The sequence below is a fragment of the Zonotrichia albicollis genome, chromosome 9 (genome assembly GCF_047830755.1).
Source record: "Zonotrichia albicollis isolate bZonAlb1 chromosome 9, bZonAlb1.hap1, whole genome shotgun sequence".
Classification (NCBI taxonomy): Eukaryota; Metazoa; Chordata; class Aves; order Passeriformes; family Passerellidae; genus Zonotrichia; species Zonotrichia albicollis.
Window position 1 is genome coordinate 41,536,288 of NC_133827.1, and position 25,059 is coordinate 41,561,346.

The 25,059-nt window shown below is 47.7% G+C and overlaps 2 protein-coding genes across 2 annotated transcripts in view; one reads left to right on the top strand and one right to left on the bottom strand.

The window, feature by feature from the left end:
* Positions 1–11,222: 11,222 nt before the first annotated feature.
* STRIT1 (small transmembrane regulator of ion transport 1) lies at positions 11,223–13,026 on the top strand. The gene is made up of 3 exons (XM_026797762.2): positions 11,223–11,235; positions 12,676–12,806; positions 12,927–13,026. Exons 1-2 carry the CDS (start codon positions 11,223–11,225, stop codon positions 12,768–12,770), a joined length of 108 nt encoding a protein of 35 aa, XP_026653563.1. The 3' UTR covers positions 12,771–12,806; positions 12,927–13,026.
* A 2,472-nt stretch (positions 13,027–15,498) lies between these two features.
* MME (membrane metalloendopeptidase) overlaps positions 15,499–25,059 on the bottom strand; it is a 32,463-nt gene continuing 22,902 nt past the window's right edge. Inside the window, exons 18-23 of the mRNA XM_074547569.1 lie at positions 24,036–24,155; positions 22,854–22,987; positions 21,864–21,929; positions 19,762–19,857; positions 19,282–19,358; positions 15,499–16,845 (exon numbers count right to left, since the gene is read on the bottom strand). Of these exons, the coding sequence (XP_074403670.1) occupies positions 16,746–16,845; positions 19,282–19,358; positions 19,762–19,857; positions 21,864–21,929; positions 22,854–22,987; positions 24,036–24,155 (593 nt within the window). The 3' untranslated portion in view covers positions 15,499–16,745. The remainder of the gene's footprint in view (positions 16,846–19,281; positions 19,359–19,761; positions 19,858–21,863; positions 21,930–22,853; positions 22,988–24,035; positions 24,156–25,059) is intronic.

Sequence of the window (25,059 nt, forward strand, 5' to 3'; positions counted from 1 at the left end):
GTGTCCAGGGCACATCCCTGAGGCAGCTGAGCTGCCCTGGCCCAGATCCCAGCAGCATCTCACCTCCAGCAGTCCTGGCTTCCCTCCATGGAGGGAGGTAAACTGAAGAGAGGATATTTCCTGATGTGGAGCAGATCGTTCTGTGAAACAGCAATGAAGGCAGCCCTTAAGGAGAGCCCATGGATTCCTGCTCCTGGTCCTTAGCTTAACTTGTCCAGCAGCTGCCTCACTCCTCAGGCTGGGGATGCCCAGCAGACTGGGAATGCCCTGCAGACTGGGAATGCCCAGCAGACTAGGGATGCCCAACGGACTGGGGATGCCCAGCACCCCTCCCCGTGCCATCAGGAAATGGGGATTGTGCAGCAGAGTGTGTTTCACTGAATGACAAAGCCCAGGCAGGTGCAGGGTGTGCAGCAGGACTGTTCAGCTCCCTGTGTGTGGCAGCAATCCCTCCCAGCAGGGAGGGAGAAGGGAACGAGCCCTGAGTACAAAGATGTGCTGGGAAATGCATTTGTGGCAATGAAAATTCATTGATTTGTGGTGCAATGAGTTGTCACATGTCAGGAGGCACGAATAATGGATATGGATGAATTTTAATGGGATTTTTAAAGTTATCTGGAAACGATCCTGAGTCGCACTGCAGTTCTGTGAGATTTCAGCCCACACAATGATCATCTCCTTCAGAGAATTGTTATACATAAAGTTTGAGTGGCTATGGGGGAATTGTTTTCTTTTCTCTGTATTATACAGAAGACTGAATTTAATGACAGGAGAGGAAATGTCAGAACTAAATAAATGACTAATTCCTTGCAGCAGTGGAGCTGGTGCCATAAAACATAAGTTAATAAATGACAACTGTTGAGACAGGCCTGAGCCACCCTTACTGTTCCAGGCAGTTTGATGGCAGAGAGGGGCTGTGAATGCTTTTCTCTGCAGCCAAGGAGCCGTGGCAGGACCTGGAATTGCCTGGGTGGGCAGCCTCAGGTGTGGGTTGTGCAGCCACGCAGACAGAGGTGCTGCTCCTTCCTCTTCTCCCTGGGGAGCTGTGCCTGGCTGCAGGCTGAGCAATCCCTCCCTGGCCCTAAAGGCAGCACTGAGAGGGGGGCTCCTGTGCATCACGGTGTCCTTGGAGCAAAGCATTGCTGGTAGCCAGAGCAGGCCCAGTGAGTGGCCACAGTTGTGCTCCCCTCCATCCTGCCCTCCCCCTGCAGCTGCTCTGTGTCCCTGCCTCTGTCCCCTCCAGCCCTGCCTCCCTTCCTGCCCCAACCCCTGTGCCCACCCCTGGGTGCCATCCATACCACACTGCATGCCCCTGAGCGGGGTGACAGCATTCCAGCCTTTGCATGCTTTCATTTACCTTTAACATTAGATTATCAGCTTTGCAATGTATTGGGGAAAAATTTTATAAAGTCCTGTTTTTCTCCTTAAAAAATCAATGTGCAGGTGTGGCAGGGAAGCAGTCTGAGGCTCAGGATATCAACATGTGTGGAGGGATCATTCAGCAGCAGGCTGTTTAAAAAGCCAGAAGACAAGTTGGGAAGGAGATTTAATAAGGAAGGAAATGATCTGTGTTTTGTTTTCCTGGAGCAGTTGCTGTTTATGAAATTGAGGCACACGCACAGTGTGACATCACAGAGGTAAAAGGGTGCAGTAAGCAGAGCTCAGAGGTAGTAGGAACTTGTATTGAAATGTGCTTATATTGGGATGTCATGTTTGGTGGAAGACAATCCCGTAATTTAAGATCTGTAATTAGTTCAAGATCTATATTGTTAGGAAGATATTTTTCCCAAAAGAGCCAATATGCAGTTTAATTTCAGTACTAACATGACTTACTAGAGACTCCTTAATATTTGTTAAAATTGGCAGTGGAGCATAAAGAGGCTCTCTGTAGTTCTGGTATCTCCTTCAATGAACTTGGAATCATCTGTTAGCAGCAAATTAGTGAGCAGCTGTAATTATGCTAAAAATATAGTTGAGAGGATTAAGGCAGGCCAGAAGAGGCTGGGCAGTGGGGTGGCACAAGGCAAAGTGAATCTGCCCAAAGCAGCACCAGGGCTCACAGGCAGCATTGACCCCGTGTGCCAGGCAAGGGCAGGGCTGCAGATCCTTGGGTTTCCTGGGTATCTATTGAGGATGAGTTTATTATAAATTTATAATCCCCAGTATAAATTTGTGGGCAGCCTGGGGCTGCAGGGCAGTGAGCAGTCTGGCAGTGCACATGCTCTGGTTCACAGGGCATGGTACTGGGCAGGCAGCGATGGCCCTCAGGCTGGGAGAGCTCTGCTCCAGAGAGGAGCTCGTTGGGAATGAGCCTGGGGAGGCATACGTAGCTGGGTCACAGCCCAGTGTCCCCCATGGCTGGGTCACAGCCCAGTGTCCCCCTGTGGTGTGGGTCATAGCCCAGTGTCCCCCTGTGGTGTGGGTCACAGCCCAGTGTCCCCCTGTGGTGTGGGTCACAGCCCAGTGTCCCTCATGGCTGGGCCACACTCAGTGTCCCTGCCATAGCTGGGTCACAGCTCAATGTCCCCCATGCCTGGATCACAGCCCAGTGTCCTTTGTGGCCTGGGTCACAGCCCAGTGTCCCTGCCATGCCTGGATCACAGCTTGGTGTCCCTGCCATGGCTGGGTCACACTCAGTGTCCCTCATGGCTGGGTCACAGCCCAGTGTCCTCCATGGCTGGGTCCCACTCAGTGTCCCTCATGGCTGGGTCACAGCCCTGTGTCCTTGTGGCCTAGGTCACAGCCCGGTGTCCCTGCCATGCCTGGATCACAGCTCGGTGTCCCTGCCATGGCTGGGTCACAGCCTGGATGACCAAACCTTCAGCCCAGCACTGTGAGGTGTTTCCCCCATCACTCTTTACCCCAAGCTCCCTTTTCCCTGCAGGACCTGCGCTGGAGCCCTTCCAGCAGGCAGGGCAGGAGTGGCCAGGTGCAGGTGTCCCCCCCTCCTGTATCCCTGCACTCCCAGCCTGGCTTTGTCGCAGCATCTGTCACAGCAAACTGCACCTACAGATGTGGAAAAGCAGCAAAAGAACCAGTAAAAACTGTCCCAGTATAAATTTATGAGCAGGGTAATGGAATAGGATCATTCTGACACAAGTGTTGTTTATATTTGCCTTTTTAATTTGAAGCATTCAGAACAGTTGGAGAGTTTTGATGTGTAATATATCCCTGACCTGTTTTCTGCCAAATTGCAATTGTACAGCCTTGGCTTAGCAATATATTGCCAGCTGGAACTGGGGCAAAGTAAATCCACATACATTATATAACTTGAATTGGTTTATACAAGGAGAAAGGGATATATCTTAAGCCTTTTAAATAAGGGATAAGTGCAATACTGGGAATTTGTTAATATTATCTCATGCTAAATTTTAAAATGCATTTCCAGGTGCAGCATTTAAAGCTGAGGATGTTTAAGTGATGGGATCATTGGCTTCCCTGTGTCTGGAGCTGTCACTGCAGGGATGGCATTGAGTTGTGCTGTGGGTGGATATGGCTGTGTGAGACAAGGTGGGCAGGAGCTTTGTGGCTATACCTGTTTGGGCAGGGAGAGCTTTCCTCACAGCCACAAAAGCAAGGAAATCAGTAATTTGTCAGAGGGAATAGAAATAGTTGTGGTTTAAGGCCCAGGCTCTCCTGTAATGTTTGTCAAAGTCGGTGAAGAGCTCCAAAAGCAGCTCCTTCTGTCAGTATTATTGACCAGCCTGGAGAGAACCATCCAAAACTTTTAATTTCAGTAGGAGAAAATAATTTATTGACATTTAAAAACATATTGACTACTTTGGGAAGGCTAGAGAATAATACTTTGAAATATCTCCATTGTGCAGGGTTTTTATGTCATCATTCCAGTGTCAGAGCTTAGGGCAGAGCACAAAGAGAGAAAAGCTGTGATCTTAGTGACTCCTGTGTACACCAATATATAATGTATAACATATATTATATATGCCTAAGTTCATGCTTCTGGAGTGGCTGGGGGCAAGGTGCAGTGGGACAGGGGTGAGCACTGCACTGGGAAATGCAGTGCAGGGACCCTGCAGCAGTAAGTGTAGAGCAGGCAGCAAATTAAAAATAAATCAGCTAAAGATAGCGTGTGCATCCACAAAGCTGGAACTGGGCACGCTGTCAGTCAGCTGTCCCAGAGGAGCCCTGACAGGGCGGGAGGGAGCAGCCCTGCTCAGCCCTGCTGCCCAAATGCCAGTCTGGCATTGTTTCCCCGAGAGGGCACGGATGCTTTGGGAGGAGCCGGTGTCACCGAGCCCCCTGTCTCTCCAGCTGGCAGGGGACAGCTGGCAGGCACAGCACAAAGGCCAAAGAATGGCCTTTTAAGTCTGTTTTACTCTGTTTTCAGTGGGTTTTTAATGCTGTCATTGCCGTGAGCGTTGGCACACTGGAGGTTGTGATGGGATTTGAGTAAATCTGGACATTGGGGTTTGTGCTGTCCTTGTTCCTCCCCATGGAGAGCAGGGCACAATTCCCTCCCAATATCCCATCCAGCCCTGCCCCTGGCAGAGGGAAGCCATTCCCTTGTCCTGTCCCTCCAGCCCCTTTGGTCCTCCCAGGTTCCTGGGCCCTTTCCTGGGCCCTGCTGCCGTGCAGCTCTTGGAAGGACAAGGGTGGCATCCTGTGACAGCTCCACACTCCTGAAGGAGTCACAGGAGGGATGGCCTGAAGGCTCCTTTAAGCTCTGTGAAGGACACTGCTTGAATGGAGCTCTCTGGTGTGACCATGTTCACAGGGGTCCCAGGATGAGGGCAGAGACGAGGATCTGACTCCATGTTTCAGAAGGCTGATTTATTATTTTATTATATATATTACATTAAAACTATACTAAAATAATAGAAGAAAGGATTTCATCAGAAGGCTAGCTAAGAATAGAAAAAGAAGGAATGATAACAAAGGCTTGTGGCTCGGCTCTCTGTCCGCGCCAGCTGACTGTGATTGGCCATTAATTAGAAACAACCACGTGAACCAATCCCAGATGCACCTGTTGCATTCCACAGCAGCAGATAATCATTGTTTGCATTTTGTTCCTGAGGCCTCCCAGCTTCTCAGGAGGAAAAATCCTAAGGAAAGGATTTTCCATAAAAGATGTCTGTGACACTCTGGGATCAGTTTTAACTCACCTGAGCTCATTTTAGGAGTTCAGAGCCGTGGCACCAATTCCTGCACTGCCCTGCAAACCTGCCCTGGTCACCTGTGGGATGAGGCCCTGGCAGTGCCACAGTCAGTGCCTGAAGGAGCTGCACAAACAGGGATCAAGGACGTGGTCAGTGCATCACAGATCCTTCATTAATAACTGCACCATAATAATTGTATGCTAATGTGCCAGTGCAGAAAGACATGACACTGAATATTAACTGTCTCCATCTGAATGTCGCTTAATGCATCCAGAATTTAAGGTCAATGTAATTACCTTTGCTACTAATTTAATTAGCATTCATTTAGAAGAAAACATCCTTTGGCATTTGGCAGCATTTAAACTTTATTTTGCTTGTTCAGAAGTAACTCCCCAGGGAAAAAAGTCACTTAGGGAATGTCTGAAAAATCCCAAAGTATTTGGAAATTAAACTGTTGCTTTACTTCCCTTCCCATGTGTCTGCTCAGACAAAAATAAGCCTTGGGGTTTTAGAATCAATTTACATGAGGGAATGTATCTAATAATAATAACAACAATTACATCAATAACAACAATAACAACAGCAGTAATCATATCAACAATAACAACAATATTTACTGAATATATTTGTATCAGTTACCAGCAGCATCAGTTTCTCTGGAGAGGGGAATTAAGTGGTTTTTGTGCTTCTTTTGGGGTTTTTGTATATTCTAAACTATTGCTGCTGGCTGATGATGATGCTAACTGTTCATGTAACACATGGAATATTTTGGCTTCAGGATATTTTGGGATTTTTGTAGCCTAGAAAACTCGATGGCAGTTCAGAGCACCTGCTGAAGTGGCAAAGGCTGGTGCTCAGGTAAAAATCCATGAAAAGTTGTGACACACATTTAAAAAACAAGATCTTGCTATCTGCTGAGAAGATGATCCAGCAGAGATTATCACACCCCCAGGAGGGTGATTTGCCTCCATTTTTGCTTTAAATCCAAACTGCAAGATAACAGGCCAAAAGACTATTTTTAGAGATGATATGCCTATAAAAACCTTCCAAACTCTCTTTTCCCCCCAGCCTTCAGGCTTTTCTGCCTGTGCTTTTACTGGCAGCATGATCGTAAAGCTCTTAAGCCCTTACAAAAGATAACATGCTCTTGATGAGGTTTAAAGATAGCTTATTTCAGATTAATTTAAATGAACCCAGAATAAACTGACTCCGAGGAAAGCCTTTTATTCAAATAAGAATTTCAGTATTTTTGCAGCAATTAACTTAAAAGTGGAGTAATTGAAGTGGTAAATTTCTGTGTGCGGGGAAGGGCCTGGAAAAGGGATCATTGGCCTTTTATCTTCTGAAAGAGGGTTTTATATACCCATCATTCTTCAAAATACAGCACCAAATTGGGGAAATGTCACTTGTGACCTCTTTTGTCACTTGAGGAGCATTGCAAAACACGCTGATTTTGAGGAGAGACAGCTGAGTTCAGGCATTGTTCTTTGCTCCCTAAAAACAAGGGAAGGGGTGGAGAGGTGGGGTAACAGAAATGCGGGACATGAAAATGTTTCCCAGGGCAGGGCTGCTGCAGGAGGAGCTCCCTTCCCTTCCCTTCCCTTCCCTTCCCTTCCCTTCCCTTCCCTTCCCTTCCCTTCCCTTCCCTTCCCTTCCCTTCCCTTCCCTTCCCTTCCCTTCCCTTCCCTTCCCTTCCCTTCCCTTCCCTTCCCTTCCCTTCCCTTCCCTTCCCTTCCCTTCCCTTCCCTTCCCTTCCCTTCCCTTCCCTTCCCTTCCCTTCCCTTCCCTTCCCTTCCCTTCCCTTCCCTTCCCTTCCCTTCCCTTCCCTTCCCTTCCCTTCCCGTTATTTTAAATAATTTCCTGCTGGCTGTGAGCTATCACTGAAGGGGAGAGCCGCCTCACTGTTTGCTTTCTGTAGGTTCTGTATCCCAAGAGGAGGAGTTTGCATCCAGAAATCAAAGGCAATATAATATTTATCCTGTAATGTAATTAACTCTAGAAATGCTTCATTATTTTTAACCATTCAGAAGGCTTTCCCCAGATACTGGGACAATGACTGCCTGGCTCTGCGGGCAGGGATTGCCCTCTGCTGGCACCAGCCCTGCCCGGAGCAGCGCAGCTTCCAGGGGACATTTCCAGGGCTCAGCTCCTGCTGGCACCGGGCAATGACAGAGCCCGCGGCTCCGGGTGCCAGAGCGCTCGTCCCGGTCAGTTCTGGGTTGGTTTGGGGTGAAATGCGGTGAAGAACCTGGAGACATGAGCAGGGCAGGGAGAACTCATGCCAGGCCAGCAGCCAGTCTCTGTTTCTGCCTGTACATACTGCTCCTGGTTACTCAGGGATGTGAACAGCAGGCAGTGCCCCTGTGTGTCACCTTGGAGCATCCTGGCCAGTGCCAGAGGGACCCCAGTCTCTGTTTCTGCCTGTAAATCTGCCCTTGGTTACTCAGGGATGTGAAGAGCAGGCAGTGCCCCAGTGTGTCACCTTGGAGCATCCTGGCCAGTGCCAGAGGGACCTCGGGCTGAGCAAAGGGGTGCAGGTGCTTCATTCCCTCCAGCTGCTGTGGGATTCGTGTGAACAGCGGCAAAGGCATCCCGGGTGGGGAATCTCCTTTTCCAAAGCCCAAAAGAGTGAACACACCTTCCCCGAGGGGTGTTTGAAAACCGGCAGGTTGGGTTTGTTTGGAATCCCCGGCCCTCGCCCCTGTGTGTGGCTCTGCTGACTGAGCTCCTGCTTCCCTGCAAACAGGAATTTGCTCTGGCTGTCGCAAGAGGGAACTGCAGCACCAGTCTGGAGCTGCTGCTCCTCACACACCTTTTCTGCAAGGACTCGGTGGTTGCAGTCATCTTCCTCCTAAAACTGCTCCCTTCTTACAAATAGGATTGTCCTTTAATTTGTGCATGAAATTGTCCATTTTTATTGCTTTCTGGTCAGGTAAAACTTGGTAATATCTTCACAGCTTTTTTTTTGCAAAACTTTTTGAATTAACTGGTTTGCCATAGTAAATTTAAAAGTGCATTTTTCCCACCACAGAGGGTTCATTTAAAAAGGAATATATAAGCTGTAGGAAAGCAAGGGCAAGGATCCCTCTCATGTTCTCCTTCAGGTAGATGGACTGCTAAAGGAAGGAACATCTCCAGTGGTGTGACTTGGTGATCTTAAAGGTCTTTTCCAACATTGACCATTCCCTGATTCTATGAAAATGTAGAATAAAAGATTCTGAAGCAATTCTTCATTTTGCTCTAAAGAGGACATTGAAATTAGCTTGCTCCATTTTATCCAGTGTTTATGGTCAGCTGGAATGGTCAAATCAAGAAATAAATCTTAGACAAACATGACATTTTAGAAAGTCTTTCACAGTTGATGATAACGGACACACCCTTTTTTCTTCAGCCAGTTTGTGAAGTTTGGCTGTTTGTGTTTTGCCATTGTGTTCCCTGCTGGCACAAGCCAATGTTGTTTCAGGGGACACAGTAAGATCCAATAAAGAGGAACAGAATGGAGCAATTATTAACTTCATTGTTCTGTCACAGCAGAGAAATCAGATGGAAAACGCAGTGTGGTGGGCCTGGAGGTCTGACTTGGCCCAGGAGCGAGGATTCAGGGCAAATCCAAGTGACACATTAAACGCCTCTCAGCTCTGAAGGAAATGCCAAGTCAACAGCAACAGCCACAGCAACAGGTTGCAGTAAGGTACAAACCATAGTATGTATCTCAGCACTCAGCTGGGTGATGCTGCTCTCTGCCAGCAGAAATGATGGGTAGACCTAGAGCCTTAGGAAGCAGCGTGTGGAATTAATTATTTAGTAGCTTAATACATGGATTTTTTCAGGTCTTTGGCTGCATAGTTATTAAATAAATCAGCCTTTATTGTCATGATGTGGATGTGAGTAGAAGTAATGCCTAGCAATTTTTAAGGGAGCTTTCAAATGTTAAGATTGGTGTGACTAATAAAATGCATTTATTAGACAGATTTTCCACACATAAACCTATTTTGTGAATGCAATAATCTGATAATTCTCATATGTCAGTCTGCAGGTCACAAGAGACTATGGGAAAGTCATAAAATAATTCAAGGCCTATAAACATGGCTTTTGATTTGCTCATAAATCAGGGTTTTCTCTTAAAGGAGAAAAGATCAATTAAAAGAAACATGATTTAAAAATTAATACCAGTATTACAAAGCTATAAAGATTTTATTACTTGGAGCATTCCCTTTGTGGAGATGAGTTGGTCTGTCCTTCTAATCTCCTCTAAGGCTGTGTAGGCTGCAGTTATTTATAGGGATCATATAGAATTTGTAAAACAAAACATTTCTTTGCCAGCCTCCTGCATATGGGTTCAGATTCCCAGAGAGAAACAAAGATAGAAATGTGACATTCAAGTACTTGATCTCTGGCTACTGCTGCGTGATGAAGATTGGGATGTGCTCTGAACATATTGGGTATTTTAACACTAAAAATGGCCAATTTTCTTTGCACAGTGGGGGAGGTCACTGAGGTTCTGACAGTTCCTGCCCAAACACCAGGCACTAAAAGGATTTTTCCTGTTGAAATCCCTTCTCTCACAGAAAGCCTTGCAGCCCTGCTGCCTTGCCCTGTTCCTCCTCCTGATTCTGGCCCTGACTCCCTTGGAGCACTGCAGACATTTAAAGCATGGAAGTGATTCCCACTTGGAGCATTAATGGCAGTGAAGTCCCAAAGGTTCTGAGACCAATGTGTTTGAGCACCTCAGTGAGCTGGAGGCTGAAAGGGAATCTCATTTCTGAGCCCAGCTGCCATCCACCTGTGACTCTGAGACTGAGTGTCTCAGAGTCCAGCACAGAGGGGGAAAGCATAAACCATGATCACGTAATTGGGCACACAGATAGAAATGAGGGAATTGTGGTTCTTGTGGATTGTTCTTCAGCAGCAAAGCAGCAGCTGCATGTTGCCACAGATCATTCTGAGTGTTTTCTTAAGCTCTGTGTCCCCTCCTTGTTATTGTACTTTGAAACTGTCCCTCTGCTTTTTTTTTATTTGGGCTGTTGGACTGAGCTCTATTGTGGAATTGATGTCTGCAGTTCATTCCTCAGTTCCCAACAGAAGATGTGTTGTTTAAAATAATGTCTATACTGTTAGTCCATCTGCTGCAGTTGCAACTTTGATCTCCTTTGAGTCCAGCTGTGGACGTGCAGGGCAGCACTCACTGGGGAGAGCACCCAAACTGGGGTGAGCAGTGCCCAAATTGGGGCACCCAAACTGGTGTGAGCAGTGCCCAAACTGGGGTGAGCCGCAATGACTCGCTGCCCTTGCTTGTGGCAGCTGGGCCTGGAAGGATCCCAAGCCCTGAAGGTCAGATGCTCTTGTCAGGAATACATGATTCCTGCTGGAAATTATTTCCATGAGATCAGGATAGATATAATTACCAGAACCAAGCCAGATAGGATTCTTACAGGAACAGCTGTGCGGCCAACAAAGTTATTGTATCAGAGATTTTTTTTCCCAATAAATATTTGACACAGAGTCATATTTCTTTTCACAACAAATTGGATCTTATCCCAAAAAGATTTTCTTTATGGCAAAGGCAGACAAAGAAAGTGAAGCTGTTGGTTTACTCTCGTGTCTCAGAATGTTGTGATGGGCTGAACAGTGCATGGCAGAGAGCTGGTAACCACAGGGATGGATAACTGTGCAGGAACCCTGAGCAGGGCTTGGCTGGGTTTTCCATAGGAGAGGGCTGACAGAAGCGTGGGGCACTCAGAGCACAGCAGGTCCCTGCCATGCTGGAGGTACAGGGTGCTCCTGAGTGTTGGCTGCGTTTACCATGGTGCCTTCATGCCTATAAAGAGACCACAAAGCATTTTCAGCCTTGCTCCCCTCCCTCCTCAGGAAACAGACCCCTCTGTGGTCAGACTGCTCTGACACAGAGGTGCAGGGACAGGCAGAGGTAACCTTGAAGCCCTTGTTCCTGCCTTTTTAGACAATTGAATGCTTATAGCCAACCCCTGGCACCAGTGGGCCAGGCAGCTGCAGCACATTCCAAATATTGCTCTATTTAAAGCATCCCAGGGCTCTCAGAGCAGCTGCAGAGGCAAACCCTAACTGCCATTAAACCAGCAGAGGGGAATGGCAGAACCAGGTAAGAGGCACAATTACATGGGGATGTATATATATAATACATTGTTATATACTGAAATTAACAGGTCTGAGCAATGCAGTGTGAATACACTCAGCGACCTGTGCTCTTGTCTGATACACTAGATATAATTTACTTTTCAGTTAGAAAGTGTAACCTCTTTAAAAGCTAATTCTATTAATGGCTTGGGTTCCTCCTGTATTTTTGAATCCTACCAGTTTTGTTTTCTTTATGTTTTGTAGTTGTCATTCCAGGTTAGCTGACACAATAGGACAGTGTGTAAAATAAGTTGTTTGACAGCATTTCTGTTATGCTGTGTGGAGCTGAGCTCCAAGTGTAGTGCCAAGTGAACGCAGAGTAATTTAGATTTTAACCCCACAGAGCTCAAGTGGCAGAGCAAGATGAAATTTCAATAATGACCTTTCCATTGTAAGCACACTTCACTTCTCCAAGGAGAAAAGGAAGTTTATCAAAATGAATTTTATATCTGTTGTAAATTTTTATTTATTTAACTTAAATTTACAACTGTAGCTGTGCTGTGTGCACAGTTACTCAGGTAACACTTGTGAAGGGAACTTTTTAATACACCTTCATAGCTACGTTCAAAGTTTTTAAAGACTTTTCTCCTGGTTTTTTTTTTTGCACCACTGACTCTGGTATCTAGGGAGATAGTTTGATAGATATCTGAGTTTGCTCCCCTGGGGCAAAAGGACACCCGGTTTGGGGCAGGATATTTAATTGTTTATGTATTCAATATTTTCATGGCAGCAGAGGCAGATCTGTCCCTCTGGCAGACACACTGTGCAGTGTTTTGGTGAGACAGGTGTGCTGTGCAGAGCTTCAGAAGAACCATGTGTCACTCCTTAAATCCCTCTGAGTCTGCCTGCTCCATCTGAACTGGGCAAGGTGTTGTGGATAGTTTCACACAGTTTGTTAATCCCTTCAGAAACCGTCATTCCATTACCTGTGTAAAGATGTATGTGCTGTAAGAGGTGTAACGTACTGGTAAGTCACAGATCTCAGAGGTTGTTATTCTGCTTTCTGGCAAGGGTGTGCTGCTTGCAGGAACCCATAGAAGGGTCCATGAAGTTTTGCTGTTGAATGGAGATGTGAAGCCAGTTCTGGCTTTACATCTGGTTTGCAGGAACCCACAGAAGGATCCATAGAGTTCTGCTGCTGTGTGGAGATGTGAAGGCAGTGCAGTGATGGCAATGTCACACAGTCCTGCCTCCTGTGTGCTCCACAGAGAGCCTGGGTCTGTCCTGGGCCCCTCTGAGCCGGGCCTAGGGCTGCTGAGCAGCTGAGCCAGGGCTCAGCACCCTGGATGTGCCCACCTAGTGCTGGCAGTGGTGGGATCTGCTCAGAGAGTCCCTGCCAGTGTCACTGACCCTGTGTCCTTGTCCTGTGTCCTTGTCCTGTGCTCTGTTCCTGTGTCCTGTCCAGCCCAGGCCCCGCTGTCCCGCCTGCTTGTGCCCGTGCTGCTGGCGCTGGGCTGGATCCTGGGCTGTGCCCTCATGGTGTACATTGTCTTCTCCTGACCTCGGAGGGATGGCAGTGCCACACAGAGCCCTGTGGTAAGTGACGGTGTCACACAGTGACAGCAGTGCCACACACAGTGCCCTGCCGTGACAGCAGTGTCCCCTGCCCTATGTGGCACTGCCACCCTTTAAAATGCTCTTTTCTGTGTCTTACAGGTGAGAAGAACCTACAATGAAGTTGATCAGAAGAACTCAGAAGTTCAGTTTAGATTTCTAATTACTAAAATACGTATAAAATGAGTTATTTTTAATATCAGCCATGTAAATGCTGTGCACACTTTTTATCCGTTAGGAAGCATCACCAAACCTATTTCCCTGTTCTCAGATTATTTGCAATTTAGGGAGTGGTTTTTGGAATCTCGTGGTAGGTCAGATCCTGCCTGCTTGCTGAACAGCAAACTTTTAAAACAGCTACCCACCAGCTAAGGAGCTTCAAGCTTGGTAGAAACAGGCAAGGGTTAATTTCTCATGGGGCCTGGGCAAGTATTTTTAGCGTTATTATGGGGAAAATCCCTTGGACTCCATTGCTATGAAACAGAACATTGCATGTCCTTGGAAAAGAGAAGCCCAGGCCGAGTCAGGGCTGGGAGGGCTGTGCAGCTCAGTGTGTCTGAGCAGGAACGGGGCTCACCAGGGCCCTCAGTGCCCTGTGCTGGGGTTTGCTTTTTAATTAGAACTGGAGATAATTATACTCCCCCAGTCAATAATCAGCCATGTGAACTTCCAGTGACTTTGCCATTTAAATCACAACTGAGCATCAGATCACTGCATTTTCACTGACAGCTCTGGGCTTTTGAGCATGCAGATTTTTCTACTGAAGAACTGCAGTTCTGAGAAAATGAAATCATTAATAATTCAATCCCTAGTTAAAGCAGAGAATTGATTGTGAGAGGCATGTCTGGAAGATCCCAGCAAGATGTGTGTTTAAGGGAATGTGAAAAAATTCTTAACAAACTCTGATGGGGTTAAATAGGGATAGAAACTAATTTTTTTCACTTCTGCTCACATAATTAGTATAATTTTGAGAATGTGAGGAAGGCACATCAGTCAGACATCCTGTCTCCATCTGTGGGCACTGTCTGCTGAGCTTTAGGAATGGAAACACAAATAGATTTGGCCGTGGTGCAGCCACGAACATTCCTGGGCCACTCCAGCAGTCGGCAGCAGCGCTGAAGTGTGACATTCCGTTTGGGAATTGTCCCAGCACCGGGTTTGTGCACCTGGGAACGAGCTGAGGGCACAGGGGGTCCATTCTCATCAGATGTCCTGGGAGAGAGGGGCTGATCCACACACATCTCGGGGTATGAGCCCTCCCTGGGCTGATCCACACACACCTCGGGGTCTCACCTTCCATCCTTGGTGTCTGAGCCCACCCAGACCGATCCAGCTGTGACTCCACACTGACCACCTCTGTGTTTTCACAACTCACTTCATTTACCAGGCACGGAGGAAAACAGTTCTGAAAGGGCCCGCTGGCCCAAACAGCTCTTTGGGTGTCTCACAACGCTGGAAATCGAATGTTTCCAATTAAAATGTTACAGAGATAAAATGTAAACACTGCAATCTGGTTTAGCTTTACCTGATTTTTGAGATCTGATTTGGCAGAGCAAACCAAAATAACTTTCTAGGCTGGCGTCAATATCATCGAGCTGGCTTGCTGTACACAAAGCAGGAGTTCCTGCCAGTTTTATGGGGTAATAAAGAGAAGATTATTCCAAGAAAATATGCGTCCCCCACGCTGCTGGAAGATCACTGAGCACTCTGCAGTGACCTTTTGTAACCACCTTCAGACTGCCCACTCGGGTGACTGTCGTGGTGCAGCTGTACAGCGTGAAGCTCTCCTCACATGTGGGGGTAAAAGGGGCAGCAAAAGGTTTGGGGTTTTTAGTTCCTGAAAGATAAAATGAGTGTTTGAGAGCCAGGTTCCTTTCTCTCAGAGAGGTGCTGGTGATTGAGGGGAAAATCCCATGCACATTCAGGTTGCTTGGAAAATGCTGGTGCTGCACTATTAAAGTGAGGTGATAACTCAGTGTCAGGCCACCACAGTATTGCTACAGCAGGATGCCAAGCTTGCCTCTGCCTGGCTTTCCCTGTGTCCCCTGAACAGCTCTTGGTGTAAATCAGGTAGAGAGGAGTGTCTGTCCCCCCACAATGTCCTGGGATGCTGCATCCTGGAAACCTCCAGGCTCATGTTTATATTCTTCAGTGCTCGTAATCCCATTTAAGGGTGTTGGTGTACACAGAGCACGACTGGTGCAGAACAGAGCCCTGGGGATATCACCTGCCTGTGAACCAGCGTTTGGGTGGGACAGGGATAACACCTGCCTGTGAACCAGCGTTTGGGTGGGACAGGGACAGGGACACCACCTGCCTGTGAGCCAGTTTGGGTAGGACAGGGATAACAGCTGCCTGTGAGCCAGTTGGGGTGGGACATTGCCAGTCCCACGCCAAGGACAGCGGCTCAGGGCGCTGCTGTGTCTCTCCTGCCCCAGAGGCTGACACCCCTCCAGAGAAGAGATTCACCTGCTCGTGGCTGTTCCTGCAGCACCTCGCACACCTGGGCACACCTGGGCCCGAGTGACCCCGTTATGCCCCCAGACCTGAGGGCCCTGCCCTGCTCTGGGCAGAAGCACAAAGGGAACAACACATGGTGAGTCCCTGTCCTGCTCTGGGTGTGGCGGGGACGCCATTTTCATAATTCCTATGAAGAACACGCACTGCATTTGGCTCATAATTTCAGTTTATTATCAAAATGTTTTGATCAGATGACGAACTCGGCTAAAAGGACATAGGTTTTTTAAATAGACCTATTGTAGCAGTCATCTGAGGTATCTGGTACTTGGTTTGCAAATGTCTTTGCTTTGATAAACAAAGCAGTAAGTTCGTTTGCAATCTGCATGAGGATGTTTAATACATATCATTGCAGATTTAAAGCCTTTTACCCTCTTGCTTAAAGCTCCTTCAGACTCTTGCAATCAGCTGTGCAGCTTTGCTGATGTGAGGGCTGACACTGATCAGAACACGTACAAGTGACGTGCAGGATCAGAGCCTGAGCACTGACAGTCAGCCTGGAAACTGCCCTGTTTGTGCCCTCCATTGGAGAACTCAGTTTTGTAGGCTTTGTCTTATTGCCCGATACCATGCTTTAGTCCAATTTCCCAGTTCTATGCAGCCACTGATAAAATATGTTACAATACTTCAAGTCAAAAGTGTAGCTCAAGATTTAAATATAAAAACTATGATTTATACATTACTAGAAACTTTAAAAAAGAGCGACTTTAGAGAAAGCAAGATAAAGCTTAGAAAATGGTGAAAGGGTCTTTGATCACAATCTTACAGATTATAGGTACAGAATTTAATAAATTACCTACGATTCCATTTGGGCTGGAAAGCTGTAAATTAACTGTTGTAAATAGAGACTTCAGGTAATACACGCTGGAGTAATTAGTGAGAAGTTACTTAAGTACAGCAGGTCTTTGGACTCCTCTTGTATAAATGGTTTCAAGTAAAAATGAAAACATTTGGTAGAACAGATTTCCTGCAACAGCAGAGGGTACAGAGTCTGACACTGGGATATAAACTGCTGTCTCTCTGTCGTGGTACGACGGCTAAAATGTGTTTCTGAGTGTTTCCCTCCTGCCCTGATCAGAAGCCTGCGCTCACCGGCCCGTGGGAGATTGTGGGCTGTACTTTGCCATTTCAAATGACACTCCCCGGGCTGTGGGCAGCGTTACAGCTGCAGGTGGGGTGAGCTGTGCACTGCCAGGTGAGTTGGGCCTGCGGGCTCTGGGGAGCAGCAGCCAGCGCTGCCTTCCCTGCTGCCAGGGTGGTGATTTGGGGTTTGCATGTTTGCCAAGGGTCACAGCCGTGTCTCCAGCACATTCCACTCAGCTCCCTTCCCTCCTCCCCCTCTCGAATCAGCTGGAAAGGTCTCTTTTCCTGGAAAGCTCCTTGAGGTGCGAGGCCTGCAGTCCGTCACCAGACGCGGCACTTCTCGGCAGGGTCCATGTTGTCTCTCGTGGTGCAAGAAAAGGCTTCTGAAAACTCTGGCGAGTTCTGCAGCGACCCCAGGACCCTTTAAAAGAAAGCAATGGGTTGTCATTGCTGCTGGCCTGGGTTTGAAACAAACAACACGATCCATATTTTGTAATTTGTTTTTGTTGTGTCACCTCAGTGTAGCGTGGGGAACGCCCTGCTGCTGAGCTCTGCCTTGCTTCATCTCACCTCAAGGGCTGGCTGTGCTTTCTCCTTCAGTTTGTCTTGCCCCTATTGCAACCCCAGAAACACAGGGCCTGTCCCCTGCTCATGGCTGGCTCTCACAGCCAGTTCTTGCCCCCAAACAGATTTCTCACTTGTCAGTGGTTTCCACCGAGTGTCTTGGTGAAGGGAAAACAAAACCCGAGGTCAAGGGCTGTGGTGGTAACTCCTCACTGAATGTTCATTTACATTTTTACACCAACCAGGTTTTAACTGAGATCATGCTGCTCCTCTGGGCGTTCTGCACAGATTTTCCAGTGAATGAGTTTTCTGGCAAAAATCTCATACAAACAATGGCTTTCAAGTCAACATGGGGAGTGAGTATGAGGCTGTTCCAGCTAGGACTGATTTTACATGTGTAATTGTGAACACGTGTGAATAGATCTGCTAAGAGTCACTTGTTCCTTCAGGATTAGGATACAGCAGCACATACATATGCAGGGAAACAGGTCAAACACAGATACTGATGGATGTTGATTGTGCCCCAGAAGTTCTTTAAAGAACTGTTTCTTTGAGTAATTCATGATTATTCTGAGATTTATGTTCATCCTTAGAACCAGGGTGTGCCCACAGAAGCTGAGGTGAAGTTCAGCAGGGACACCTGCAATACTTGAATTGTTCTAGAAGGCCAAAAATGACTCCCTGCTCTTGGGAGCCAGCAGTGGAACAGGACATGGCACAGAAAAAGGATTATCAGGAACCTCATGAATTTTGGTGATCTTCACTGTTCCAGTGAACAAGGACTGCTAAAATGGGATGCACTGCAATTAACAATTTCCATGAGGAGCTGCCTGTTCTACTTGCAAGGAGAAGCAGCCCCCAGCCAGTGTAGCAGGTATTGAAAAGGCTCATTGCAATCCCCAGGTAATAATCAAAAGAGGCACCTGGGGAGCCTTTGTGACACTTGTGTAGTGTGTCATTAGGTGTTAATTTTGTGGGTATGTCTCATGAAATGTTTTTGTTTTAGAGCTCTTAGGGGGCCTCATGCTGTAAATGACTGCCCACTCTGGGGATGTTGTCTGGTTTCTCATGAGCACCTGTGTCCCTGCATGCACAGTTTATAGCCTGTCCTGCCGAGGTACAGACAGCACAGCTCGATGTGACGTGCCCAGGGTGCACACAAACACCGCCTGTTGCACTGGATGCTGAACCAGCCACTTCAAAGGCCTTGTACCTCGTCCAAATCAGATGTGCTGAGGCTCTGCAGGGCCTCTGGAGCCTCATTAGCACCGAGAGCAGACAGGCCTGGCTGCAGGAGCACACAGTGCCTCTGGGAGAGATCCCAGATAGCACAACCCACCCTGGGGAAACACGGAGAACAGCAGGAACAGCCGCTGCTTTCACTGAGCATCCCAGCGCGGGGGCAAACAGGGACTGCTGAAAGCCGTTCAAGGAAAGATGCTGGGGTTAATGTGCGGGATTCTACCAGCACAGAGCTTGGCTCTGGTGGACGTGGAGCCTGGAGAGGGCTCAGCCTCCCGCAGATGCTGTGATGGCTGCGCTGCCACTGATACCGTGGCGTGGGACCAGACAGGTTTATTGGAGCACATTGCTGCACTGCTGATGAACAGGCTGCTCTGGCTCCAGAGAAAAAGGAAAGACCCCAGTCTGGCCTGAGCAGCCACATTTCCTGCAGGGCTCCACTGAACTGAGCCCAGCTGGTCCTGGGAAGGCTGGCTGGGCACTCCAGACACAGAATGCACATCTGTGTTGTACCACAGCACAGGGTTTGTTAGCAGGGAGGGCAGTGATCTCCACTGATTCTACAGATGAAAGTTCATCCATGCTGTTGTTCTGTGTACAAGAACCCTAACAGGAGCTATTGCAGGAGATGGGATTTGTGGATGGGCCCTGGATCCCAGACACAGTCACTGGGACTGCAGTGACAGTCACACAGTGACAGTCACACAGTGACAGCCAGGTGATGCTGCGTGTCCTGGGGTGGAGGCTGTTCAAAGCTGCTCCATAGTGTGGACAGAATTAAGCTGGATGTTCTCAAGGATGAGACAATGATCCCACATCACTGCTCTGCCTGTGGAGCTGCCTGGGAAGGGCTTTGCCCGTCTGGGCAGTGCTGGAGGGACAGGAACAGCCCAGCCCTCTCCAGAGTGCTCTGCCTGTGGTGTGTGCCTGTCAAAGCCCCCTGGAAGGGCAGCCCAGCCCTGGGCAGGGTCTCTGCAGTTCCCCACACAGATCCCATTCTGCAGAGGTGTTAGCAACCTCAGGGCTGCTCTGGGGGGCTGGCTCTGCTGACCTGAATCTGCCTGGGCTGTGCACGTCGGTCTTGATGGAGTTCACTGCGTATTCTGGTCTGTACGTGCCACACCACACCTGCACAGGTAACAGAGAGAAGCATCATTAGCCTCAGATTTTACAGGAAGAGACCTGCTGTTATTTAACTGTGAAATACCTGATGTTCATGAGAATAAATCCCACATTAGAACACAGAGGAGAAAGGGTGTATTTTGTTAAAAAAATACATCACTGTCCTCAGACAAAGGCACTTGGGAACAAGGCACTTCCTACCAGGCTTACAAGTGGCCGAATTAATTTCTTTGGGGAAGATAAAAATCACCCAACAAGACTTAAATTTCACTGCTGTGCAGTGAGCACTGCTCAGCTCTGCAGCTCTGCCAGCTCTTGTTTAGCCCATGGGAGGCAGCCTGTTCTGACTTGCTGCTAAACTGTAATGCCAAGTGGTTTTCAAAGCCCTCAGGCAAGGAGGAAAGGATACCTGTGCAAAGTTCAGAAAAAACAGCTGTTTGTGGTTCATGTCGAGACCAGGAAGGAGTTTTTCTTTTCCGTGTTTTCTCTCAAAGTTCTCATAAGCCTGTAGAATGAAGTGAGCAGAAATGTTACCACTTCCAGCATTTTTCCAGTCAAAATGAAATGATGACGAGAAGGAACATGGATTCTTTGACATAATCAATCATTGCCTCCCTTGGCCATCCATCCCACACGTGCCACCTTGAAGCAGAAGACATCAGGGCCATTTCTTAGTACTGTGCTATCAATAATCTAATGCCGCATTATGGAAAAAAGATTTTTCCCACTGTGTGTTGTTTGGGGTTTGGTTTTTTAAAAGTGAATTGCAGAAGGCTTTAAACCTTGCCACAGTAAGGGCAGCTGCTTTCATGTTTCTCATGGAGACGTGTCAAACGTGGATGTGTTGTTGGTGTCTCATCCCTGATGAAAGATGCTGCAGAAATGTTCTGCCTGAAGTCAGAGCCAAAGCAACGCACGAGCAAAGCCAATCAACTGCCCAGGCACAGCTGAGGGATGAGCAGACAGCAGGTCCATGGAAAACTTCTGGAAGTTTCCATGGATAACAGCTGAACGAGAGCCAACAGTGCCACAGCGCTGCAAAGGGCCCAGTGTTGTACTGGGGTGTGTAAACAGGAGTGGCTTATGTGAAATACATGAAGTAATCCCGCTACTCCACTCTGGCCAGGGCTCAGCTGGAGTGCTCTGTCCACTTTTGGGCACTGCCCTTCAGGAAAGATGTGGACCCACTGGAGAGAGTCCAGAAGAAAGCAGCAAGAATGAGCAGAGGTCCAGCAAACATGACCTATGAGGAAAGATTGAAAGAATTGGGTTTGTTTAGTCTAAAGGAGAGAAGTCTGGGCCTTGAAGCATGTAAGTCCTCAAATATGTGAAAGGTCACAGGAGAGAAAGGAGCAATTGTTGTGTTTGTTGGAGGCAGAGCCGCGGCGGCACTGGCAGTGCCACGAGGAGGAGTGGGAGTGCTCCTCTGGAAGGGTGCACAAGGGGTTAATTCTACCTGCATGGACAGGGGGGTGGGATACTGACCCCTCAAGATTCCTTCTGGACCTTTTTTTACTGTTTACATGATGTCATAATAATTTTTAATACTTCTGACCTAATTTTTCTGGCTACTCCCATTCCTTTCGGAAAGCGTATCCCCTTTCATGGCTTTGTACTTTGCACAAGTATTCCAGTCACCAAAGATCACACTAATCTAATAATCCTGAAGCCTCTTTTAGGCTTGCAAACCATTCCTTAACTCTCATTAATAATTGTGTTTGCCCTCAAACATGTCAATTTGCAGTGAGAGCTGGCCATGCATCCAGAGGCTCTTTGTTGGGCAGTGACAGCACTCAGCTGCCAAGGGTTGAGTGTTTTGCCACAGAAGGTGTTCAGGGAAGCAGAAGGAGGATATTTGTGAATAAACAGAAGAAGCTGACTGGCTGCTTTATCCCAGACCATGCTCACAAAATAACCTGAGTCTCTCTGAATGCCAGTCTCAATGATGGCCAACCTAGGGAGTCCAGCAGCTGCTTGGGAAGAGAAGGAAAGCAAAGCCAGAAAGCATCCAGCTGCCTGGAGGGCTGAGTGCAGGGACTCCAGTGTCTCTGGCATCTTGGATACCAGCACAGAGGGCCCAAGCCACCTGAGCAAGATGAAAAGCAAAGTGTTTATGGGTCACAAGAAAGCCATCCTGCCCTCCTTTCAGCAGGTGTGAAAAACCTGGTGAAAAACACAGCCAGAGGCAGCCAGCTGCTGGTGTCAGCACTTCCTTCAGGTCATGGTCCAATGTCAGCCAGTGAATGTTTCCATTCCTCACATTCCTTACTCATAAAGGGAAAAAAACATTGAAAAAGAGTTCCCTAGGAACAGGTAATCTGTAGCCTGACACAATTAACAGGGTGAGAGAAATGCCACAGCTGGACAGTGGCTTTAATGCAGGCCCCGATGGCACAGTAGGTCAGGTCCTGTCCCCAACACAGAAATTGTGTTTCTTCTTCCAAGGCTCTGAAACTGACTTGCTTAATCTCTGACAGTTTCAGCTAAAATAGAGAAATGGATATTTCTTACCTTGTATGCTTGTCTCACACCCCCATTATCAGCAATGTTTTCTCCTAGTGTGTTGATTCCACTCAGCTGTAAAATAGAAAGGAAAACTATTGGTTTCAAAACAAAAGCTCATCCAGGACCTGTAACACCAAACTTTGTGCATTTTCCAGTTTCTAAAGGCAAGAATTACCCTAAAATCTGAAGGTTTAGCAGAAGATTATGTTAACATCTCTGAAAAGTCTTTATGTCCCTTGTCTCAAAATCCGTGTTTTGAGATACTATTGTTTTTCTAATCCCCTTCCTTCCCCTCCAGGCAACTTTCTCACCTCTGGATCTCTCACCCAGACTTTCTGCTACTTAGTCATTGCTCATTTATTCTTCCTCTTTTCTCCTTGTCTTTAATCCTCAGTTTCTTACCACAGCTCCAGTTAGAGGAAGTGGAGCTACAGAAACTGTAGAACAAGTTAAAATTCAAACTCAAAACTGCTGAAATTGTTGTTAACAGACATCAGCAAACCTGCTAGAAGGTATTTTTCTCTATAGGAGGCAAGTTCAGTGGCTTCTTGGTAGCCAGATATGTAGATCTCTATTTAGCAGGTATTCCTGAGTCAGTCAAATAGCACCAAAGATGATGAAGCTTTGATAATGGGAAACATCTAATTCTGTTTTCTAAAAATCGTTATTTTAAGTATTAGTCCATCATATTGACTAATGATAGTCAAAGCTGCAAAATCTAGAATCATGTTTTGATTGAATTTAATGTGTGAATAAAAGGGCAGCAAAATATGCTGAAATTTTCTTCTCTATTTTCATTGGCCTCTTTCTGAGTTCCCACACTTCAACATGTTTTGGGACAACCTCAGGCTGGGAGTTTCATCAGTTTTATCTGTTCCCTGTCCTGTGTGATGGCATACATTGTCAGGCTGTGGAAAGGCAGAGCCATGGTGGAACAGAGAGGAATAACTCAGTTATTGCCCTGAGAGCAGCGCTGCCTCCCCGGGCAGGACCTACGTTCTGTCCGCCTGCCAGGTCCCACGAGAAGTTCCCATACTGGTACACCATGCACTGGGACAGCTCCTTGAATTTCCGCGCTGATTCTTCACTCCACCAGTCCACCAGGTCCCCGTTCTCATTGAAATTCCTGCCTGGGACAGGGAGTTAAACAGAATTATTCATACGAGAAAAGAGGGCTTGGAGCAAGCACGACTTTGGAGTGTGCTCTTGGGAGAGCAGCGCTGTGGTGGCTCAGGAACCCAGAGTCCGAGTTACGCAGGGAAATTCAGCTCCCTGTTGGGTGCTCGCTGAGAGGATGGAGCCCTAGAGCGTGTCACACACCCTGCAAGTGTGTCACACACCTGTGTGTCACACACCCTGCAAGTGTGTCACACACCCTGCAAGCGTGTCACACACCTGTGTGTCACACACCTGTAAGCGTGTCACACACCTGTAAGTGTGTCACACACCCTGTAAGCGTGTCACATACCCAGCAAGCGTGTCACACACCCTGCAAGTGTGTCACACACCCTGTAAGTGTGTCACACACCCTGTGTGTCACACACCTGTAAGCGTGTCACACACCCTGTAAGTGTGTCACACACCTGTAAGCGTGTCACACACCCTGTAAGCGTGTCACACCCCCTGCAAGCGTGTCACACACCTGCAAGTGTGTCACACACCCTGTAAGCAGGTCACACACCCTGTAAGCGTGTCACACCCCCTGTAAGCGTGTCACACACCCTGTAAGCGTGTCACACACCCTGCAAGCGTGTCACACACCCCGTAAGCGTGTCACACACCCTGTAAGCGTGTCACACACCCTGTAAGTGTCACACACCCTGTAAGTGTGTCACACACCCTGTAAGCGTGTCACACACCCTGTAAGCAGGACAGACACCTTGTAAGTGTGTCACACACCTTGTAAGTGTGTCACACACCCTGTAAGCCTGTCACACACCCTGTAAGCACGTCACACACCCCGTAAGCGTGTCACACACCCTGTAAGCAGGTCACACACCCTGTAAGTGTGTCACACACCTGTAAGCGTGTCACACACCCCGTAAGCGTGTCACACACCCTGTAAGCAGGTCACACACCCTGTAAGCGTGTCACACACCCTGTAAGCAGGTCAGACACCCTGTAAGTGTGTCGCACCCCCTGATCTCTGGGTGCTGTGCCAGGGCAGCTGGCGCTCACCGTTGTCGTCGAAGCCGTGCGTGATCTCGTGCCCGATGACCATCCCGATGCCGCCGTAGTTCAGGGAGCGGGGCTGGGAGGCGCTGAAGAAGGGGGGCTGCAGAATGCCTGCAGGGAACACTGGAAGGGAAGCACAGGCTGTCACAGACATCTTTTATGGAAAAGCCTTTCCTTAGGATTCTTCCTCCTGAGAAGCTCAGAGGCCTCAGGAACAAAATGTAAACATCGATTATCTGCTGCTGTGGGATGCAACAGGTGCATCTGTGATCAGCTCATGTTGGTTTGTTATCATTCTTTTCTATTCTATTTTTATCTGGCCTTCTGATGAAACCTTTTCTTCTATTCTTTTAGTATAGTTTTAATGTAATATATATAATAAAATAATAAATCAGCCTTCTGAAACCTGGAGTCTGATCCTCCTCTCTCCCCTCATCCTGGGACCCCTTTGAACACCGTCACACCAGTAAACACTGAAGAGGAAGGCACAGCACAGCCAAGGCCCTGCCCTGTCACCCTGCAGGTACAGGGGGGCCAGACCACTGTTATGGGCTCAACCCAAACCATCCCATTCTCTCAGATCTCCCAACAATGCTGTGGGACAGGAGAAACAGAGCAGCAGGACCACCCCCCTCCTCAGACACTTCCAAAGCCATGACCAGCTTGTGCTTTGTTACGCTTCTGCTCTGCAGGAAAAAGCAGTTTGTTCCAATTTACATCACTTAGCATTCACAGACTTCAGTCTCATCATTAAACAAACCTCACAACATTGTGAGAAGTGGGAGGGTGTCCCCCAAGAAGAATAGATTATTTGATCATTCCATCACAAATCAATCTCGGAGACAGGAATTTATTCTTCCCTTGAAAATACAAGTAACTCCCACTGGAATCAATAAAAATAGGCCAAGCTGTCAATAAAAGAACTGGAACAAAGCAGTTCCATTTACCCACTTCTCTGCTCATTTTTCTAGGCTTCTTCTACAAAACAATTCATTTAAAAAGAAACCATGTTGCAATTCTGATCTTT